This window comes from Taudactylus pleione, unplaced genomic scaffold (assembly GCF_031769625.1).
Source record: "Taudactylus pleione unplaced genomic scaffold, aTauple2 ptg000199l, whole genome shotgun sequence".
Lineage (NCBI taxonomy): Eukaryota > Metazoa > Chordata > Amphibia > Anura > Myobatrachidae > Taudactylus > Taudactylus pleione.
The window spans coordinates 9639215-9656547 of NW_028284601.1; the positions used below are offsets into that span (position 1 = coordinate 9639215).

A 17333-nucleotide genomic window follows, 5' to 3' on the forward strand; every position below is an offset into this window, starting at 1 on the left:
AATGGGAAGGAGAGGGGAATGGAAAGGATATTATAATAAAAAGGAGAGGGGGTTGGAAAGGAGAAGGGAATGGGAAGGAGAAGGGAATGGGAAGGAGAGGGGAATGAGAAGGGGATGGGAAGGAGAAGGGAATGGAAAGGAGAGGGGAATGAGAAGGGAATGGGAAGGAGAGAACAATGGGAAGGAGAGGGGAATGGAAAGGATATTATAATAAAAAGGAGAGGGGGTTGGGAATGAGAAGGGAATGGGAAGGAGAGAGGAATGGGAAGGAGAGGGAAATGAGAAGGAGAGGGAAATGAGAAGGAGAAGGGAATGGGAAGGAGATGGGAATGGGAAAGAGAAGGGAATGGGAAAGAGAAGGGGATGGGAATGAGAAGGGAATGGGAAGGAGAGTACATGAAAGGAGAATAGAATGAAGAGAAGAATGGACAGGAAGGGAGACAAGAGAATTAAGGAGGGAGGAGTGGAGAAATAAGTAGCTCTTAGTTTAGGACCCGTTGTGTGTGAACAATGTTACTGCCTCCCTCAAACAAGTCTTTATCCAAAGACAGACTGTAATACACAGACAATATTTTACTATTTATGCTCATGCCCTAAAAACATATAATTATCACTAATATTTGTGTCTATATAACTACATAGATGGGGTGAGGCAATATATACTTTAATTCCTTTAATAACTTGTTTAACTCAATAGAAAACACTGTACACCCTCCTGCATAGCCGGGAACTCCCCTGAAAGATCACATTTTCCAGACTCACGCAGCTAATCCACACTTAGCAATGTAATTAATCACCAACTATTCCCATTGGCTGGTGAAGCCCAGCACAAGCTGCCATTTTTGTGACCTATCCATGTACTTCCCCATAAAACCAAATGAGGCTGCCCAAAAAGTAGACATAAGAGGTCACAAAATAAATTTAGCACTGTGGTTTTCTATTATTTTGGGTTGTAAATGACCTTTGCTGTTAGCCTTTTACATCTAGCAGGGTACAGGCCAGTTAATAACCAGTTACTCAATAGGATCCAATTTGAGTAACTGGAAACCAGTTACATTCAGTAGGATACATATTTGCTAACTATGAACAACAAACGCTAATTGACCAATAATAGACAAAAATGCAGATCAGCTCTTAGCTAGTTACCCATTCTAAAAGTACAACAACTTCATATCAGTGTTTCTACCCACCTTCCCCTAGGGTCTTGCCAAGTGTCAATTTGTGCCGGTCCACCATAACATCTCGGAGCTTTTCTTTAAGGTCATCGCTAATTCCCAGCCGGTTCACTGGAAAGTGGATTAATGTTATGGTTAATTAGGTTACAAGCTGGAAATAAGTGTTCAGACAAAGATACACAGTGAAGTATTGGCGCATTACTATGTACACTGGACCTAATTCAGAGACTTACGTAAGCGCAATGTTTATGCAAATCTCCATTGTTTTGAGATTTGCGCATGTGCAGATGCCGCGCTGCATGTATAGATTTGGGTCAGTGATGTCGTTCGCAGTGCCCCAAATGATTGACATGCTGTTGGCGTTTGTGGGCAGCGCCAAGAAGCTTCCCAGAAAAGTGGTCGGCCCTGTTTTCTGGCCATGCCAAAGCTAGTGTCTACATCCTTGGACGCAGCTTCGCTGGCCCCGGAAGCTTGATTTCACCAGACATCCTGAGTAAGCTGAGGGTTATGCTAGGTAAACACTGTGATTTTTTTGGTCATCCCGACAAACAGCATGATTTTCTCCAAGTGATAGTTTCCAATATCTGTGGTACACACTATACAATTGTATTGACAAATGTGATGGTTTCGTGGCTCGTGGAGCGATAATTTGAATATGTCTGCCCAGTAATGAGATGAGGTAATCTGGAAAAGTCATGGAAAAATATGTTTTGATTTTTGAAAATGCCCACAGTCTGCACAATATCGGGACCTTTTGGCTGATTCCATAATCCAAAACGTGCCTTTATGGCCTTTTTGGGCTGTTTCATCGGCGTATGGCAAAAATGTTCATGCCTACACTGTATGCAATAGATCAGGACGATCTCCTGATTATTGACAAATTGGCCCAATTAATTATATAGTGTGTACCTAGCTTAACTCAGTTGTCCAATGGTCACGCAGTTTGATCCTATGTTATGTCTTCGGACAAAGGAACGGATCAGTGAAGCCGGCAGGTAGCATCTTTTTTCACATGACGCCTTCTGTGGCATTTGCATATTGTGGCACAGCATACAAATACGTAGCGGCTTGGTTAATAGCGTCCATCTGTGAATCAGGCCTACTCTCTGATTTAGACATTAAACTGTTCAGCTTCTTGGTAAGAGTGGGGGATTTTAGGGGGCTGTAAAAGAACCTGAATTAAATGCAGATTTTTTTAAATTATTATCACCCAGCAGAGATTTGTGTAGTAGGAGCGTTCAGTGGCACACAGGGCTCTACAGCATTTAACACACCCAGGGCCTAATGTAAAACTGGAAACAAATCAGCATACATTGCCCCAGAGGGTCGAGTACGGAAAAATGTATTCTCGCACATATGCAAAGCTGTATGTATCTTTGTGTGCTGCATATATGCCTGCTTTACCATAAGTCATCATCAGATAGATGGAAGATACATGCTCCGCAAGCGGACATACGTTCAGCTCTGCACCAGTCTTCTGTCTTTAATCCTCTCCCATCTGCTCATAGTAAAATACAACTACTCACTTTATGTCAGATTGGTGGAAACCCCATTTAACACAGCAAAATGTATTCCAGAACAGACATGCACTAAAGTCACAGAGGATGAGACCATGGCTGGGAGCAGGGTCCCTCGGTAACTACGGAGCAGTCTAGATCCCAGAGTTGTCCAGAACTAAACATGAGCAGTAATTTCCTGCTGTTCAGCCAAGTGGATGAAACACAAGCAGATTCCCTGCAGACTCCTTACAGATCATGTGTCCGTCAGCCTGGTCTAAGCCCCACCTATGTCACAGCAAAGTCCCTGTACTGCAGACCCTCTCCTCCAAACACACACATGGGGCTCTCCTGACATCTGGCAGATGAATCAACAACTAACACCAAGCACAGTCATGAAATATTCAGATGTTACATAAGCATGCATTTGGCAAAAATCTGCAATCTATTGTATTAGAAAGAAACAGACTGTGCTCAGTTTGTGTACTAGAACCTCTGTTCAGTAGTGAGGGGTCTTCTTCATTATTGGTGTCAGTTACTGACACACAACTTAAGTAATTATTTAACAATTTATTGCCCGGAAAAAAGCCCCTTTTCTCTCCACTTCCCAAGTTTTTGTTTTAATTGTTATTAATTCCCTGCATGAATATAAATAATTCCTGAGATTAGTTTTGATATATTTTGGTTAATTACAAAAAATTAAATTAAAGAGTTATCAAAAATCAACAAAACATAATTTATGTATATAAATATTTTTGTTAGGGCAATATTTGTAATTTTCATGATTTGTCCACTAGGGGAGCTGTTTCATTGGAATCTGTATTTCTGTTTCATTTTACCAAAGCTGAAGTAGGATGGCAGCTCCCACTAATGCGAAGAAATAAAAAATAAAAAAAAAGTTGTGTGGGGAATTTATAAAAACATGTTTCACTAAACTTCTATTCTAAAAGAAAGTAATACTAATACATATTTATTAATAGAATATATTTGTGCTCTGTTCATGGATACCATGTCCGACTGCCAACTTTCTAAAAGCATGTGCCAGTGGTACTGCGGTATGCCAGGCTCATGCTGTTCCCATGTTTCATGCATTGTGGAAGGTAGAGGGAGAAAACACTAAGGAGCAGCGCAGGGTCCATGCGATCACCCCCTGCCGGGGAATGCGGAGCAATGTGTCCCCATATGTAGTGCTGTGTTTAGAGTAAAGACTTATTCACACATTTGCACTGGGAGAATGGGAAAAGCACATTAATATTAATGCACTGATCCACCTCATTGCTGAGTTCATCCTAATGGCACAGGCATTCTGTAGAGACAATCCAACTGCCTAAAGCCAACATTGGCAGGGACCACAAAATACCCAAACTAGCCACATCCATGCACTTATCAGCCCATAGTGTGTTATACTCTTTGCTGGCCTCACGGACCCAGCCTGTGACTCTGTCTACAGGCTTCGGCTAGGAAGCCAAGCATTATTATATTCTATAGCAGAAAGACTCCTATAGTACGAGTGTATCCACTACATTTAAGCAGGACAATATCACAACGTTCCTGGGGTAGGTTGGAGCCTTACATCACACTACAGGTGTTACCTGAGAATCAGCATCCAGATAAAAGAGAAGCAGATTCTCATTTAATGCTAGGATTCTCCCTAGAGCCCCGCTTATGGCTGTACTGTACAATGGAAGATAGATTCCATTATATTCAATGATTGGGTCATTGTCAATGGTCAGGATTGAACGTGGAGATGAAGTGGTAATAAGAAAGCCACCAATGAGTAAGCAAAGAGGGGAGGTTAGTGCTTTTGCAGAGCCAGATGTTATGGGACCTAAGGCAACATATTAGTTGGGCCCCCTTCATTCACCTTTCTGTTTGTAACAAAGATTAAATAAAACATGAAAACAGGTTAGGGCCTTCACTGCCCACTGGGCTCTAGGCTCTGGCCTAGGTTGCCTAATGATGATCTTGCTATGGATGTTGGTATGACTGAGTAAGACGGTATCAGTTACAAAGGGAAGATCATTAAGCCAAAGTAACCTGGAGCCAAACCTGATAGAAATGGGTTTAGTGAACAGACGTTGAAGAGCACAGGAACAGCGGTGAGAGGAAAGTAAGAGAAATGAGGGCAGCGTAGAAGAAGTGATGAAATATAGAAGGCTGACGGCTTTTCTGCGGAGTCCTTTGTTACTGTTGTGTATGTCAGAGCGTGTAAGCATAGTGTGTATCAGGCTGGTGAGTTTGCAGGTGTGGCTGTAGGTATGTGTTGTGATTGCTTGTATGTTATTATTACAGGAGGTGTGTGTTTGGGGGAGCAGTTTGCCATTTAAAAGAAAATGCTATTTTTAACACAAGCTGTGTACAAGATATGCTATTTTTTTAAACTTCTGCAGTTAGCTTAGTATCATCAAACCAGATCTGCTTACAGATGACTTACAAGTAGCTTCCGTGGTTCTGCGGCTGTAAGACTTTCTCACTCGGTAACGGACTACGAGTTCTCCCTGCTCCACAGTTGGTTCAAAGGCCTCTCTGAAAAGATATTTGAAATAGCACCACCATTAGTGTTAGCATTACTTGTCTAATATTTTCCATGGGCCTTATTACACGAAGAGCTTCCGCACTCACCCATATCGCGTTTCCTTCTTTCGAAGGCGTGCCAAAAAAACAGCAACTATGATGGCACCAAAAATGGCCACGGCGACAACGAGCACCACATACCACCAGTGCCAGGAGAAGATAGTAGCCGAACTGTCTCTGACAGCTGTTGAAAAAGACAAATGTTTTTGAGACGGTGAGTCAGAGTGAATCAGTCAGATATGAACTATAAAGTATTCTTCACCAACTGCAGGGCTACACAGAGAGGAGAGCTATAGGACATGACGTTTATCTAACCCAGTGTAGTGTTACACAGATAGAAGGGAGCTATGAGACATGGCTTTTGTCCTTCCCACTTTAAGGTTACATAAAGATATTTATTATGAGGCAAGCAGTCTATACGTGCCGTTGCAGGGTCACACACAGAGAAGGGAGCTATGAGATATAGGGGTAAAGGTACCAACACCCTCCATAAAGTCTGTCCCTCCCCCACTGCAGAGTTACCAAGGCAGAGGGGAGCAATGAGATAAGAAATATGGCCCTCATTCAGACCCACTCACGAGCGGCTGTCCGCTCGCAAGTGGGTCGATGGTCCCCACTGCGCATGCGCATGACGGAGGGAGCTCCGTCGTGCGCATGCGCGAGACCCGACGAGCGAAGGACTTTCCTTCGCTCGGAGTGTCTCATCAAAGGGGGCGTGCTGTCGATGGTGACTGACAGCACGCCCCCTTTGGTGGGCGTGCCAGGGACGTGCCTGCCAGACAGAGGCGTTCCCAAGGGAACGCCTACCGTCTGAAGCCGGCCCCACTGACATCACTAGTGATGTCAGTGGGAGTGATTTTGGCTCTGATAGAGCCAAAATCACTCCTGGCCTTGCAGTTGAAAAACCCAAACGCAGGCTTTTGCTTGCAGTTTCGATGGTTGCGATGGTCAAGACCATCGCGACCATCATTTTGCACGCTCCATATTAATGGAGGTGGGCCCTGATTCAGAGCGAGCGCTCTGGTCAGAGCGTCCGGCTCTGAATCAGGGCCAATGTCCCTCCCACTACAGGGAGACACAACGAAGGGAGTAATGAGATAAGTAGAAGAATTCAATTGCTTTTTGGGCCGCGATAATTAATGAGCGTCCGACAGAGCAACTCATTTGTTTTGGGCACCCATTAATTATCGGGCTAGTCGCGCCCAAAAGAACCAGGTTTAGCCACGTAAAGAGGCTAAACCTGTCTAAAGTCCTGGTTTGGGCGCACTGTTCACACATTTCTGCTCGCCACCTCAGGAGGCTGTGAGCAGAAATATCGCACTTGTGGCCCACGTGCCTGATTGTAGAAACAATTGAATTGCTCCTACGGATGTCTATTAATGAAAGCCGCGATATAAAAAACAATCGATTTCTCCCCATGGAGCCTGTCAATCCCGCTGCAGGGTAACACAGAAAGAGGGTATCTAGGACATATGGAGTCTGTCCTCCCTCTGTAGGGTGACACATGAGGGCCCTTTGAGACACAATACTTTTCATTCCCTTAAGACAGAAGAGACATCTAGCAGCTACACAGATATGAAATCCCAGCATGCTCTGCTCTGTTCCTCACCTGCAGGGGGACTGATATCTGAAAGAAAAAAAAGAGACCCATCAGACATCATAAAATAAAGGACTAATACAAAACAGCAAGCAGCTCGCTCATACTACTCACCATAACTTATGACTGAAGCAACTATTTTGTCACTCCATGGCCCATCCCCAGCAAATGTGTAGGAGGACAGCCGGACTGTCAGGTTCTCCACTGGATGAAATATCTCTAGTGTTACGTCATTGGTCAGCCCAGCATCCATCACAACCTGAGTAATACATTATGCAGTACATTACAGGAAGATACAACCCAGGTCTAATACAGACATCATTATACCGTGACATGTATTCACTCAGGTTCAGGAGATAAACTATTACACTATGGTATACACACAGCCCAGGGGCGGGATGCAGCAAAGAAAGAAATGCTGTAAAACTCCCAAAAATTGCATTTTCAGGGGGCTGACCGCAATTGTCATATGCATCATGCCCTGGAATGCGATATTGTCCGGGGCTTTAATGCAGTGGGCAGCGATACCTTCAGATGGGATTGCCCACTAGAAGCCTATGGGTTTCTATTCTGAACTTTCTCCCTGCGAGGGATCCAGCCAGATCCCTCTTAGCACCCCCCATGGCGTACGTCCTTCTGGACGCCAGAGGGACTTCTGGCATAAGCCCATTAGTCCCTCATTCGCAAAGTATGGCTCTTACCGAGAGAGCTGTTCTTTGTGATTTTCTTCATGCATAACGGCGTAATTAACACCGGCATTAATGCGATGCGTTATGCATCCCACCCCAGGTCCATACAGACCGTACTACACTGTGACATGCACAAGCACATTGGGGCTAATTAGTGTGCAAGTCCTGTCCAGGGCAAATGGGACTACAGTTCCAGGCCTTCACCTAAAAAATAGGTCTATCATCATGACAGCATGATGATGACTAGCAGCCCAGCCTGGCCACGTGGTCGGCCATAAGTATTAAAAATTTATTTCTATTTTCCTCACAAGATTATGCAATTTTTCTACTTTTACATAATTAGGGAGGAATCTACTAAAGCTGAAAATGCTGCCAAAACTTTGAAAATTATGTTTTTGGCATTCCCATATGTAACAAGCTCCAGTGACGTGCGGTGAGGTCAATGGCTGGGGAGGCACACATGGAGATGGGTCTGAGTGCTGGGAGCCTGTCTCATTGTGGGGGCATTTAGCAATGATCGCTTTTGCAATGCGATCAGGACATGCCAGTAACGCCCATGATTGCATTACAAAAAGCGATCCTATCAGTCGGATGTATCATCTGGGAGATGCAGGAACACAGGCTCTGAAAGGTGCCCCTTCCCTGCAATGTCTCCGGGGAGCTGCCGGCCAGTGCAGTGGGTGCTGGAGATGCGCAGTCCAATAGACTGCACAAGCACATCCACCATGGCCGGGGAGGGTTCTGGCGGATCCCTCAACCGGCTAATAGTGCGCAGTGTAGCCCATAGGCTACAGCGGCTAATGCCATGTTCTGATGGCATAAGCTGCGGGGGCCAATATCTGGAATACATCGTATTCCGGATATTGGTAAATTTGGCAGCATCGCATCCCCCATAGAAACCTATGGGGGATGCGGCTGCCAGTGGTAATGGAAGGATCATAGGAGGTATCGGAGATCCCTGCTGCGGTCCCTCCTTAATACATATGGGGGATGCTTAGTATTTGAGATAAACCCCAGACGGGTGTTTTCGGGGATTTTACCTCAAATACACTTTGATTAATGGGCCCCTGTAACTCTCCCCTCACTACAGTAAGCTTTAGTGTTCATTGATTCTCCTACCTGCATCACTGTGTCTTCTCTTGCTGCTGCAGACTGAGGGCCTGATTCAGAGCCGGACACTCTGACCAGAGCGCTCGCTCTGAATCAGGGCCCTCCTACCTAAACTTGGAGCGGCCTCCTGGCCGCTCGCATAGCTGTGGGTGACCACCCACAGCATATGCGAGCGGCCAAAAAAATGGTCGCGATGGTCAAGACCATCGCGACCATCGGGCTTGCGACGAGACCCTCCATCGTGGGCATGCGCACTTGTGCACCATCGACCCGCTTGCAAGCGCTCAGCGCTCACGAGTGGGTCAGAATCAGGCCCTGAGCTCCTATCTCTAAACACTGCATGCCTCTATTAACTCTCTTTCTGTGTAGCTTACTGCCCGTGGTATGGGCCCACCACCAGCTCTGCAAGTGGTGTCTGATTATACAGAAGCAAGGCCGAGCTGTTGTTGCCTCATCTTCCATCTTCCTACAGTCCCAGGGAGCTCCACATAGCTGGTGAGTGTTAACTATAAAAAATATTACAATAAACAAGATGATATGTATAAGTTATAAATATCTTCTTTGTATTATTCTAATTATTTTCATGTCAAATATCATGAGTATGAAAGGGGAGGCTCTGCGCTAACTGCACGTCCCTGCCAAACTCGCTTGGATGCTGTGAGCAACTCCATCTTTAGTTGGCAATGCCCAATAGAAGCCTGTGGGCTTCTCTTCACATTTCCTTCTGAGAGAGATCCAATCAGATCCCTCCCAGTGTCCCATGTGGCATGCACATTATTCTGCGCATGCTCAGAAGGACTTCTGGGTCATGAACTCAGAAGTTCTTCTAGTACAAAAGACAGCTTTTATCAGGAGAGCAGTCCTTTGCAATTTTTTATAGGTACATACCGGCATCCACGATGTGATGCTTAGTACATCCCTCCCACATGCTGCTAGTGTAGGGGCTTCACATTACCAAATGGTACTGGCCACACCCACACAGCACTGGCCACACCCACACAGCACTGGCCACACCCACACAGCACTGGTCTCACACACAGAACTGGCCATACCCACACAGCATTGGTCACACCCACACAGCACTGGCCACACCCACACAGCACTGGCCGCACCCACACAGCACTGGTCTCACACACAGGACTGGCCATACCCACACATCACTGGTCACACCCACACAGCATTGGTCACACACACATCACTGGTCACAGTTCCTCCACTTCTCACAATAGGCCCAGCTCAGATGAATACAAAAACTACACCACATATACACACATCCCAGGTCCACTGCAGACACTACACTATGACATGTATACAGCTCAGAATGATACAAACACTATACCATGTACACACACAACTCTGGTCCAGTACAGATCCTACACTATGACATGTATACAGCTCAGATGGATACAGACACTACACCATGTACACATACAGCCCAATCACATGGTATATTATATGCATTGCATACCTCCGGTTGGTCCTTGGTTTGATATGCCAGTTTGTACCCTTTTAATACTCCATTTAATGATGCGCTTGGCTCTCTCCATGTCACTAACATGACAGTCTCGTTCTTTATTGCAGTTATATTTTCAGGAGGACCAGATGGAACTATTGGAGGGGAAAATGAATGTGATGAGCGCATGACATGAGCACTAGAAGCTATTACTGTATGTCTGATTTACTCTCCTTAAGCTCCCATGATTACATACAGAAGGAATAACACTGTGGTGTACAGTGACCACAACTTATGATTTAACTTCTAGAACCCGCACTTATCAGATGGCATTGGTAAAGGAACAGTATCCAGTACAATTATTCCTACACAGACATTAACCAACAATTGTTTCATTTAAATAAAGTATCATTTTCTCCTGTAGAGGCCCCGTTACACAACCTACTAATCTCGTGGTCACAAAAACCAAACATAAAAACAAATAATCTGTGTAATGTAACAATGATTTACACCGTTTTAAATGACACATGAAATGACACACTTAAATACATTGGCATCAATCAAATACTTTGTATCACTAAGCTTATTGTTAGAGTAGAGTAACATTTCTATCCCAGTTGCCTGTCACAGTACACAAATGCAGGCTCCAGGAACACTCCAGAGAGGCAGAAGAGGAGACAAAGCATAGAGTGGGGGCAATGGCTAAAGCTGGAGTGAAATAATTTGACATCTCGGTGGAATAGGAAGGGCACCGACAGCTACTGGGGCTGCGGCAGGAATGCCGACACAGAGAGAATTGTTTGTGTCTTGTATACTAATGACCATGAGAGGCCGGGGCTGAAAAGAAGCCCCTCCAAAAGGCTTGGTTGCTTTCTTTCCTCTGCCAGGGAAGAGCCAGACAATGAGGGAACGCAGTCAGAGGAGAGACATGTAGCAAATGGTGATTGGGACTAAGATTCAGGGGTCTATTTACAGTATTAGGAGACAGAGTGAAAAGTGATAAGGTGCCAGCCAATCAGCTCCCAACTGTCATTTTTCAAACACAGCCTGTGAGATGACAGGTGGGAGCTGATTGGCTGGCACCTTATCACTTTCTTATCACTTTTCACTCTGTCTCATAACACTGCTTAGTAACTAGACCCCTGAGTAACAGACACAAAGACGGGGAAAGCAGACATAAATGTGGAAGGAAAACATATTTAATGATGGGGAAAAGAATAATAAAAGAGAAGGGGTTTGATTTAAAGTTAGTCTAAATTGTCCGTCACTTACAAAAAAAAAAGTTGCACATAAGTGTCTTTACACCCATATGCTAATGTGTACAGATGCTAATATACTGTATGTTCAAACCGCCACCAGTAGCATACATGCCAGGTTTACGGCAGGCATATGTCGCATACACTAACACTCAGGTCATTAAATAATTGTTTTGCTTGCAAAATACGAGTTCGCTATTAGGGCCTGATTCAGCAGTGCACGCAGATTCCTGATTATCGGGAATCTGTGCGTGCGCAGGACCCATTCTGTGAGGGTGCTGAATGGGTTCTGCGTAATCGCACACAGCCTTTAAGGCATTTAAGGGGCGTGCGGGGTCTGCTGGTGTTACCCGGAAATGGGGGTGTGTCCGCCCCGTTTTCCCGGAGTGTCAAGGCCAGGGACTGCATCAACCGAAGCAGTGTCCTGGCCTCGCAAGCCGGCCAGCCTAAGTAAGCTGAGGCAAACTCAGCTGGCTGGCGGCCCAGCGCCATCCAACATGACGACCATCGACCACCGGTGGTCACGATGGTGATCACAGCCTTCAACCTCCGGCGCAGTGCTGGGATCGCAAATGCGTCAGGGAGTGTCATACATGGGTGTCATACAGGGGGTGTCATACACCTCCTACTGCATTTGCATAATAGCAAGGACGGAATTGCAATTGAGATCCTTGCTGAATCACCCCCTTAGTCACCGGTAGACTTTTAAAAACCTTAAAGACTACAGTAACAACTTGGTAGCTTTTGTACTTAAAATTGCAAATACAGTATACGCATTTGCAACAATATATGAACGACCAGCGAGGAAAATGCCTATTAGTCAGCGTGGCAATCACAGATAGCCAATCACAAGCAGTTTGGTAGTGTCTGCACTTAATTCAGTGTTCTCAAGTGTAGGTGAGTCTGTGTTCTGGCCTATATCTGTTCACAAATGTGCAACTGTACCCTGTAATTTTTTAAACAGATGACAGTTAGGAGCTGATTGGCTGGAGCATCATTATTTACACAACATGTTTTAAAACTTGTGACGTATGATAAAGCTCATTGATAAATTAGGCCCATAATCTTTCTCCATTTTATCACTCTCAAAAGCTTAGTACATCTGCCCCACCGAGAGAAAAGGAGAAAGTAGGAGAAATGGAAAAATAAAAAGAGAAAGATTACAAAATCTTCCCATCCATTCTTACCTCCTTCCATGGTTTCCATGGCGACCCAGTCTGTCCAGTGGGACACCCCTTCACTGCTTATGCAGGCCACACGGACTTTATACATCGTGTAGGGGGCCAAGCCACTTATTACATGGCTATATGGGGGCACATTGATGTTCTGGTTATATATCTTGTGGTGGGGAGTGGTGCTGAGGTGGTTCTGGGAGAGAGTAGCCTAAAGAAGTAAAATAGGATATTGTAGATATACTGTACATCTTGTACAACACAATATAGATCTCTGTCACATTTTATAACTCAGGGATTTAGCATGTGACATATGTATGATATGATATATAAAGCTTAAAGTAAAAACTCAGGGCCCCATTTATCAACGTGTTTTATCATTCACAGCGAATGATGATAGTGCTCCAGCCAATCAGCTCCCAACTGTCACCTGACAGTTGGGAGCTGATTGGCTGGAGCACCATTTATCATACACAATGAGTTTTATCACTCGCTGTTAATGATAAAACTCTTTGATAAATGAGACCCTCAGTCACTAATCACACATTTGCTGTCATGGTCTAACTTGCAAAGGATTGATCCAAGCTAATTGCTGATCATCTTCTTCTGCGCATTTGCACTTCGATAGCAAAGCGACCTATTGATTTACATAGCATATAATCAATAGGAGTAAAACTTCATTAGTAAAGCAAACAAGTGATTACCAAAGCATACAATGACTACAGATAAAACCTCATTAGTACAATACCTCCATTGACTTATATAGTATACAATCATTAGAGACAACATTTCACCAGCATTTTCACTAATTTACATAGCATAAAATCACTAGGGACAAAGATCCCAACATTTTTATTTATACCTAGCGACCAACCTCGGTGTCGCAGGGCAGCAATTTTGAATTTACGGTTATAGTCTTTTTTAACCAAGGTCTTATAAGATTGCCTTGCAGACGCCATTAGTCGTTTTTCCTCCTGATGTCAACACGAAAATATTTAGTTTTGACTTGACATGCAAAAGGGCCACGTAAAGTTGTCCATGAAAAAAACAGTCTCCACTTAGGTCAGCTCCAGCAATGTTAGGTGTCTGTCCCTGTGCTTTAATTATTGTCATGCTAAAGCAGGCTCTTACCGGGAACTGGACTTGTAAGAACAGTAAAAAAAGGGAAAATTTTGTATCAGTAAACAGGGCTTACATTCATTTTTCTGGAGAAACCAGATAATATGTATCAGTCTCTACATGGTATAAAATAGTCCATCGTGATATATCTGTAACAATTTAGGAAGTGTAAGCCAAGAAATCGCTTGGATGTCCGTGTTTTCATTGACTTGCTTCACTAAAATCCAGTGGGACACCCCTTCACTGCTTATGCAGGCCACACGGACTTTATACATCGTGTAGGGGGCCAAGCCACTTATTACATGGCTATATGGGGGCACATTGATGTTCTGGTTATATATCTTGTGGTGGGGAGTGGTGCTGAGGTGGTTCTGGGAGAGAGTAGCCTAAAGAAGTAAAATAGGATATTGTAGATATACTGTACATCTTGTACAACACAATATAGATCTCTGTCACATTTTATAACTCAGGGATTTAGCATGTGACATATGTATGATATGATATATAAAGCTTAAAGTAAAAACTCAGGGCCCCATTTATCAACGTGTTTTATCATTCACAGCGAATGATGATAGTGCTCCAGCCAATCAGCTCCCAACTGTCACCTGACAGTTGGGAGCTGATTGGCTGGAGCACCATTTATCATACACAATGAGTTTTATCACTCGCTGTTAATGATAAAACTCTTTGATAAATGAGACCCTCAGTCACTAATCACACATTTGCTGTCATGGTCTAACTTGCAAAGGATTGATCCAAGCTAATTGCTGATCATCTTCTTCTGCGCATTTGCACTTCGATAGCAAAGCGACCTATTGATTTACATAGCATATAATCAATAGGAGTAAAACTTCATTAGTAAAGCAAACAAGTGATTACCAAAGCATACAATGACTACAGATAAAACCTCATTAGTACAATACCTCCATTGACTTATATAGTATACAATCATTAGAGACAACATTTCACCAGCATTTTCACTAATTTACATAGCATAAAATCACTAGGGACAAAGATCCCAACATTTTTATTTATACCTAGCGACCAACCTCGGTGTCGCAGGGCAGCAATTTTGAATTTACGGTTATAGTCTTTTTTAACCAAGGTCTTATAAGATTGCCTTGCAGACGCCATTAGTCGTTTTTCCTCCTGATGTCAACACGAAAATATTTAGTTTTGACTTGACATGCAAAAGGGCCACGTAAAGTTGTCCATGAAAAAAACAGTCTCCACTTAGGTCAGCTCCAGCAATGTTAGGTGTCTGTCCCTGTGCTTTAATTATTGTCATGCTAAAGCAGGCTCTTACCGGGAACTGGACTTGTAAGAACAGTAAAAAAAGGGAAAATTTTGTATCAGTAAACAGGGCTTACATTCATTTTTCTGGAGAAACCAGATAATATGTATCAGTCTCTACATGGTATAAAATAGTCCATCGTGATATATCTGTAACAATTTAGGAAGTGTAAGCCAAGAAATCGCTTGGATGTCCGTGTTTTCATTGACTTGCTTCACTAAAATCATCACTGCTCAGTTTCCTTTTGTCATACAGTAATGTTTCATACACCTAAACCTTTCTCCACAAAAGCTCTAAAGAATAGTGCAAACTGCATCAAAATCCGTCCAGTGGTTCACAAGATTAGCCCGAACAGACAGACAGATGCCTACCAGGGACATTATTTTATACTGTGTATAGATTATGTTTCTATGGGGTCTATTTACCAAGCAGTGTTAGGAAACAGCGTGAAAAGTGATAAGGTGCCAGCCAATCAGCTGCCAACTGTTATTTTTCAAACACAGCCTGTGAGATGGCAGTTAGGCGCTGATTGGCTGGCACCTTATCACTTTTCACTCTGTCTCCTAACACTGCTTAGTAAATAGACCCCTAAGAGTTTCAGAATTCTGAATCTGTGATACTGTTTCAAATAGGAGATAGTGCATAGTTTAACACGAGGCAGTTTTATGGACGTACAGTATCTTGCAGTGCATTTGCAACTCGACTAGTGTGTTGGTGAAATTGCATGCAAAGCAATTGAGTGTACGTGTAAGAACAGTTATTCTCAGCAAATCTTTTGCACCACAAATAGGGCTGGTACAATTGCACATTGATTAAGATGACGGGTATGAAGTTATTCATCTGAATAATGTGAGAGCAATTACTACTACATTGCATTCAATTCTGTTTAAGGGCCTGATTCATTAAGGATTGCTATTGCAAAAGCGTTCGCAAACGGCTGATTGTTGTGTACAGTGCATGTTTATGCATCACAATGCGCATGTGCGAAGGCACCACTGCGACCGAACTGTGATCACGGAGACCACAGAGATCCATAGTAGAGCGATTGACAGGCAGTGAGCGTTTGGGGGTAGTGACGGGGGAGTGGTTGGAGAAACACAGGTGTGTCAGTCCGTTTGAACGCCGTTGCATGGGCATAAATTAGCCACTGCGACGGCATACGCAGCTTAAGTACATACTGCGTGCAACGAGGTTAGCAATTTCTAAGTAAGGTTAGGGCTGCTGTAATTCTGCGCAAGGGGCCGATGGTACTCAATGTTACCGATGTTTATGGAGGTTTGCAAAGTATTACAGATGTGAGATAAAAGCAGTGGGCATCTCTATAATGGCACTGTGATAGCATTCATTAGCATATTTTCGCAGCAGACCTGCGAGCAAATACGGAGCTGCGATCGCAATAGAGATAAATAAGTGATTGTGCTTTTATGAGAGTGACAATCACCAGTAATGTGTTACCAAGCACAATACATCCCTTTATTCTGTATGACTTTATAATACATTTATACATATAGAAAAAAGGGGAGAGCAGGTGCACCATACAACCATTTAATAATTATATATCATATAAAAGTTTTTGCCATAAATTTGGCCAAATTTATGAGCTTACCCACCAACTTCAAGGTAACCTCATCGGGTAAGTCTCTAACATTATAGGGGTTCATGTTTGGGGGCAAACTTTTGTAACACTTTTAACACTAAGCAGCTACTTTCACTTACCTAACAATTCATCACTTTACTGCTATTTTTCATTTGTGTGGTGCCCTGCCGTGGTTTGGCTGGGGTGGTTTGGGGGTGCCCCACGCCCCATACATGAACCCTTATAATGTTAGGGACTTACCTGATTAGGTTACCATGATGTTGGTGGGTAAGCTCATAACTTTGGCCAAATGTATGCCAAAAACCTCGGATATGATGTATAATTATTAAATGGTTGTATGGTGCATCTGCTCTCCCATTTTTGTCTATGTTGTAGTACTAAGGCCCTCATTCATAGGCGGTCGGAGGATGCAAGCGGTCGCTCAGAAACTGGGCGGCCGCTTGCATCCTGACCGCCCGCCTCTGTTTCGGTCGTTAGGCTGTGGGTTTACACCCACAGCTCTAACGACCGCTAGGGTGATGGTCGCGATGGTCATAGACCATCGCGACCATCGGGGCTTACAACGAGACCCTAGGGTAGGGTCTCACTTGTCGAAAGCCCCGGAGAGCTTCTGGCTCTGTCTGAGCTGGAAGCTCTCCACTGACATCACTAGTGATGTCAGTGGGGCCTCCCCCAAACGGCAGGCATTCCCATGGGAACGCCTCCGTTTGGGCTGCCACCCCCCCGGCCCGCCTTCCAAATGGGACGAGCTGTCAATCAACATCGACAGCTCGCCCCCTTTGGAAAAAGACCCGCTACGAC

At 44.1% G+C, this 17333-nt stretch overlaps 1 protein-coding gene across 1 annotated transcript in view; it reads right to left on the bottom strand.

The window, feature by feature from the left end:
• Nucleotides 1-17333, bottom strand: part of AXL (AXL receptor tyrosine kinase) — a 100360-nt gene that overhangs the window by 21009 nt on the left and 62018 nt on the right. Inside the window, exons 7-13 of the mRNA XM_088477107.1 lie at nt 12538-12733; nt 10110-10249; nt 6957-7101; nt 6855-6872; nt 5294-5429; nt 5106-5197; nt 1191-1286 (exon numbers count right to left, since the gene is read on the bottom strand). Coding sequence (XP_088333233.1) covers nt 1191-1286; nt 5106-5197; nt 5294-5429; nt 6855-6872; nt 6957-7101; nt 10110-10249; nt 12538-12733 — 823 coding nt within the window. The remainder of the gene's footprint in view (nt 1-1190; nt 1287-5105; nt 5198-5293; nt 5430-6854; nt 6873-6956; nt 7102-10109; nt 10250-12537; nt 12734-17333) is intronic.